The sequence below is a fragment of the Pygoscelis adeliae genome, unplaced genomic scaffold, assembly GCF_000699105.1.
Source record: "Pygoscelis adeliae isolate BGI_AS28 unplaced genomic scaffold, ASM69910v1 Scaffold10, whole genome shotgun sequence".
In the NCBI taxonomy this organism is placed as follows: Eukaryota; Metazoa; Chordata; class Aves; order Sphenisciformes; family Spheniscidae; genus Pygoscelis; species Pygoscelis adeliae.
Window position 1 is genome coordinate 7220619 of NW_008824053.1, and position 5803 is coordinate 7226421.

Below are 5803 nucleotides of genomic sequence, written 5' to 3' on the forward strand. Positions count from 1 at the left end.
CAGCAGTAGGAGTAGCAGCAGCAGCAGCAGTAGTAGTAGTAGCAGCAGCAGCAGCAGCAGGAAGTCATTGAGTCACCATAGCCATAGGCATCACTCAAGGCATCTGAATGGCAGCAGTAGCAGCAGCAGTAGCAGCAGCAGCGAGTCGTTGAGTCACCATAGCCATGGGCATCATTCAGGACATCTGGAAGGTGGCAGCAGCAGCAGCAGCAGCGACAGCAGCAGCAGCAGCACATATTCCAAAATATGGGTAACTTTGTCAGTAAATTGACTGATGCTGCTAATGTTTGTGAATCACATTCCTGATGGCAGCTGGCTTTGCATCATAAATCAGGAAATTATGAGTTGACACAGTAAATTTTAGCAACACAAAATTGCAAAATTTATTCTGCAAACACACCTGCAATCATTGGCTCAAATGTCTACTTCAAAGCATTTCAAAAGTTCCCACAAGTTTGTTGAAACTTTTGTTATAGGCAGGGAACCATTTTTTGCCAATTTACTACTTCCCGTCAATATGCATTGCATGTTTCTGTCTTAATTTTGTGGTAGGAACATTAATACTTTATATAAACTACTTCAAGTCTTGCATTCTGTGCTTGTGACTAAGCATACAGAACTATGTATGAATGAGAATTAGTAAAATCCTTACTTAATTCCCAGTGCTTAGACTTCAATGTAATTGCAGCACTTCTTTTCTTCTGAGGCTTTTCATCTTCTTGTTTTTGTCATTTTCAAAGGGAGATGATGAGATTTATCAGTATCGCTTTAAATCAGCGCATAGACAAGAGGTGAGTTTTTCTTTCCTCAGTAAATTAAGTACGGAATCTGCCATGAGTCAAATGGAAACCTTAAAGGCAACTTGTTGTCTTTGTAGAGGAAAATTACAGTACTGATAACATTTAGAACACCAAATCAACCGTGGCGGTTCTTCTGAGATGCATAAATACAGAGAGCTATGTTCTCCTTTGTATTGTGCGCACGATGCCATTTGTGGCTCTGCAAAGTAGATGCAAAGCTCCACCAAAACAGTACAAGGCACTGGGACACACGCTTTGGAGGAACAAAGATCCTAACGTCAAGAGCCTGGGTCATTTGACTGGCTTTGATCACTTGGTTTCTTGGGTTGGAATCACTGTTGATACACACCGGGATAGCTATGTTGACAAATGTGGGAGGATACTTTATTTTATGGTACTTTAGTTCAGCGGAATATGTTCATTAGGGCGTGATCCAGCCAGGAGCAGTGTACTTTTTATTAGTGTTCCTCAAAAAGTAAAAAATTCAGCTGCGTGTGTCCATTCAGTTGATCCTTTCCACTCAGTTGGTCCATTCATTGTGTCCTCCAGTTGATCAGGCCCTTCCAGAAGTAAAATGAATCAGTTCTGGTCTTTCATACTGAATCGAGAGGCTGGTTCAATTTGACTTGCTCTGGTCCATTGTTTTTTCACACAGGGAATTCTCATCTAGACATGTTCCTTATTTGTCTCTTATGAGGGGTCAGATAAATTTGGGTAAACAAGATTTTTCAGAGCTAGATCACATGTACTAAGCAGGACAAAGTGTGTAATACTGCAAGTCATTGAGCTGCTCAGTGTTGGAACGCAAGTTTGCCAACACCAAGTGCCATGACAGAGTATTCTGCAGCACTGCCTCATGCAATTTCTTCAAGCATGCTTTTCAGTTACCCTCTTGAGCATGATGTGTTTTCTTCTTGCAGTTCCCAAAAAGGAAACTCCCAGCTGACCGACTTAGCAGCACATACCCCTCTTCCAGATCCAGTCGTGCCTCATCTCGAGCTGCTTCCTGGGTTAGTTGCATCATTTTTAGAGGTTTTTGACAGCTTGGAAGAATGGCAGAGTGGCTGTGCACTTGCAGTAATTGTACAGCTAGGATAATGGGAAGAGAGAAATACCAACCTCTCAAGTCTCAGGTATCAGTCAAGAGTGAGACACACACCATAGTTTCCAGACATACTTTCCTCTGCAGTGAGGTGAGGATTCTTCTAACTTGCACCACAAGCCTTCCCTCATGGCAATCCAATCCAACAGATGCCTGCAGAGACTGATCTTGTGACCTCTGCAACCAGGAGGGAAGCTGAGGTGCTGCAGTGCCATTGCAAGGACATTGGTGGTGGAGGCCGAGGCTAAGAGGAGCCTCAGCAGAAGGCATGCTCCAGACGTGACATGTAGCACCTTGGCTCCTCACCAGCACCCAGTCTGATGCGTGCAGGCTTGCTCTCTGGGGCAAGTGATGAAGTGAAGTCTAATGATGGAGTGAAGGAATTGCAGGCCATAGCGTGCTTAAGGCCCTACTTCAAGGGGGGAGCTTCTTGATGTTGAAGACAATGTTCTGGATTATATTCTGTGCTAGAGTGCTGCGCAAACACAAAACCTGCCTGCCCCACAGAGCTCACAGCTGAAGTATGAGGTGAAAGCCAACAGACCAACCAGACAGATAAACAGGAGGACACTAGCTGGGGGATGTTCTTGTTGCGAGAATGAGTGATGAGTACAACTGACAGCTGATGTTGTTAGTCAAATTAAACCACTTTTCTTTCATTCAAAGGCAAATATATGGGTATTAAAAATGAAGCCCAAATCATATAGTCATTACTGGAAAAGATGAGGGGTGATGGGTACAAGTTACTCCTGGAAAGATTCCAATTGGACATAAGAGGAAAATTTTTCACAATGAGAACAATCAGCCATTGGAATAATCTCCCCAGGGGAGTGGTGGATTCCCCAACACTGGACACTTTTGAGAGTTGGCTGGCCAGGGTGCTGGGCCATCTTGTCTAGACCGTGCTTTTGCCAAGAAAGGTTGGACCAGATGATCCTTGAGGTCCCTTCCAACCTGGTATTCTATGATTCTATGATACTGTATCCTAATGATATGAATATTTCCATGGCATCAGCTGTAGCTCAGGAAATGGCACAAATTTTGGCTCACGTAAAATACAGTGACAAAATCCATTTGTGCATGCAGAGGCACATGCACATTAAAGACATACGCATGAGAGTGTATAGGCATGTATATATGTGTGGTACATATACTGGTATATATTTGCAGTTCAGTTGCTTATTTTCCATTTATCCATCTAGATCTTGCATCTAAAATGTTCCATGGTAACTCTTTTATAATGATATTCTTTGCATACTTTCTCCCCCTTCTTCTTAGCCTAAGTTTTTGGGAGATGTTAAAACACCAGTATTAGCTGTTTTTCTTCATGGCGTTCGTAATGATAAGAAGATAGGAGGCCTCCAGCTCGTGGTATATGCTGATACGGACTCCATAAGGCCCCAGATGCAGGTATTTGTGTCAAACCTCACAGATTCAAGCAAGTGGAAGTTCTGCGCTGATGCTTCAGTCCTCAATGCTCACAAGGCAGCGGTAAGGCTCAAAAATAGTTATATAAAGCTGTATGCATCACAGGAAAACCATGTTCCATGCATTTAAAAATGGGCCATTTCTCTCTCCGTTATAGGCTTACTTGAAATGGGGCCAGAATTGCCAGGACTACAAGATGTCAGCTGAGCTGGTAACTGGGCGGTTTGCTGCCTATCCTGCTGTACAAGTGAAACTGGAGTGGCCTAAAGTTCCTTCAAGCATCAGATCCATAGCAGAATGGTGAGATTTTAGTCTTTAGTGACTCTCGTTCATGATGTCGGTCAACTGGGAAAAATCAGCATCTACCCATGAGGTTCTAGCGGTTAAAGTACCGGCTATTACTTTATTCTCTGATCTATCTGAGTACTGCCTTCGGACATAAAAGCTGAGTGGGAGATCATAGCCAACCTATTGTAATATGCAGCAGTTCTTTATACTGGACATAATTTCTGACAACTGAGGAACAGATCCATCCTTTCACTGAACAGTTGATCAGTAAGGCAGAGAGTGGTCATGGGGACCTAACCATTGACCCTGCAGACTCGGTATGCTACTTACCGATGCGCGATGTGTATACTACACACAGATGGGAGAAGGCCTGGTTAGGACGTGTGCTGCTTTTTGTTTCTCTATTTCACCAGACCTTTCTGATTTGAATTTTTGAAGGTTTTACAAGTTTGTCCCTGGCGCTGCGTTTATGCTGGGGTTGTCTGAAAAAACGGACAAGAATCCTTCTCGACAAGCCAGGGTGATTGTGGCTCTAACTTCTCCAAGGACATGCGATGTTGTTATCAAGCTTCCTGATGTAATTATGAAATATTATTACCGCTCTCCTATTTTTTCCTAGTAGAAAAGTGAGACTGTTGCATTTTAATTACCATGGGTCAATTCTGAGAAAGAAAAACTAAGTAAGCATCAGTTTGTGTGCAAATGATGAAAACAACTTTTGTTTATTTTCAACCTTTTTATATTACATCCAAGAATATTCATAGCGTGATTTTATTCATGAAAAAAGAGTGCTGTGGGTACTCACAATGACATGCGTTTCCATCTGTAGTAGCTCCATAAGTGTTCACCTAACCACCTTTGAAGGGGAGTAATTCATTCTCTCCCAAATAATATCTGAATGATGACCCACACCATGAGAGAAAACTGTAAGCAGAAGCAAAAAGCTCATAGACAGTGAGTCAGATGAATTATGTTCACATAAATTCTGTGTCAACCAAAGTAGAAGAATCTGAAATTAATTTCCAAATAGGAGAAAACAGCTGATCTCAGCTGTTTGCTGTGAATAGCTGGCACAAGTGTGTTTTGAATGTGCTTTTGAATTCCTTTTCAGATGATCCTCTATGAAAAAGCCATGAGGCTTCCCCTGTCACTCCCTGTAGGTCCGAGGATACCAGCTTCAGAGCTGCAGCCTCCCATCTGGAATGTCTTTGCTGAAGCCCCCTCTGCAGTGCTCGAGAATTTGAAAGGTCAGGGTCTAGTCTGGTTCAGAAGCATGACATCCTCAGTTTCCCAGATTACTTGAGCACCTTCTGAATTTTTCTGGGATTATTTGTCTCCAGTTAATTAGGAAATATGCCGTAATAACGCGAGGATGCTTCAACTGGGAGAGAATATTGTGCATATAGTACAGAAATCATCAGCATTTCAGGGATCAAGATACCAATTATCTGAATTGGTAACATTTAAACTTTCTGGCAATTATTTTTTGTTAGATAGAGGAGTATATTTTCCATGCTTTTTTAAAAATTTATGAGTGCTTAGTAGCCAAAAGCCCCTGTAATCCATACAAAAATATCACAGTGGAAAAAAACTTAAAGCTAAAATAATATGGCACTAAAAATAAAATCTGCCATTTAATAACTTTCTTTTACGGAAAAGCAAATCCTCACTGGCATTTTATTTAACCAGCTTGCTGCTCCATTTCCCACAACAAGATCACAACCTTTAACGGAGTTCAGTTTAACTACACAATGCCGGCAAACTGCTACCACATCTTGGCTCAGGATTGCAGCTCTGACCTTAAGTTCCTGGTGATGATGAGGAATGCTGAAGAAGCTGTGAACCTGAAAGCAATCAACATCAAGCTTGGCAGTCAGTAAGTAACTCCTGCCAGATGCTGGGAGCGTGAGGGACTACCTCATCCACATTTAACATGAGAGGAGCTTAGATCTGAGCTTTACTGCAATGGTTAGCAGCCCATGGGATTTCAGCATTTCCCTTATTTACTTTCCATGCATATTGAATGTGATGCTGACAATGTTATCTCAGGTGACAAGAACACCCCGACGTAATTTAAGTAGTTGAAATGAGCTTATGCTGTGACCAGTGATATTTAGTGAGCAGGAAAATGCCTTCGTCACTGCATGTGTATGAATGGGATACAAACAGGGTATGAACGCTCTTC

At 42.2% G+C, this 5803-nt stretch overlaps 1 protein-coding gene across 1 annotated transcript in view; it reads left to right on the plus strand.

Moving 5' to 3' along the window:
• The window catches only part of LOC103925145 (vitellogenin-2-like), a 24003-nt gene that overhangs the window by 13397 nt on the left and 4803 nt on the right, over positions 1 to 5803 (plus strand). Inside the window, 8 exon segments of the mRNA XM_009333805.1 lie at positions 1 to 250; positions 741 to 791; positions 1721 to 1810; positions 3181 to 3393; positions 3488 to 3630; positions 4057 to 4195; positions 4730 to 4865; positions 5308 to 5494. Coding sequence (XP_009332080.1) covers positions 1 to 250; positions 741 to 791; positions 1721 to 1810; positions 3181 to 3393; positions 3488 to 3630; positions 4057 to 4195; positions 4730 to 4865; positions 5308 to 5494 — 1209 coding nt within the window.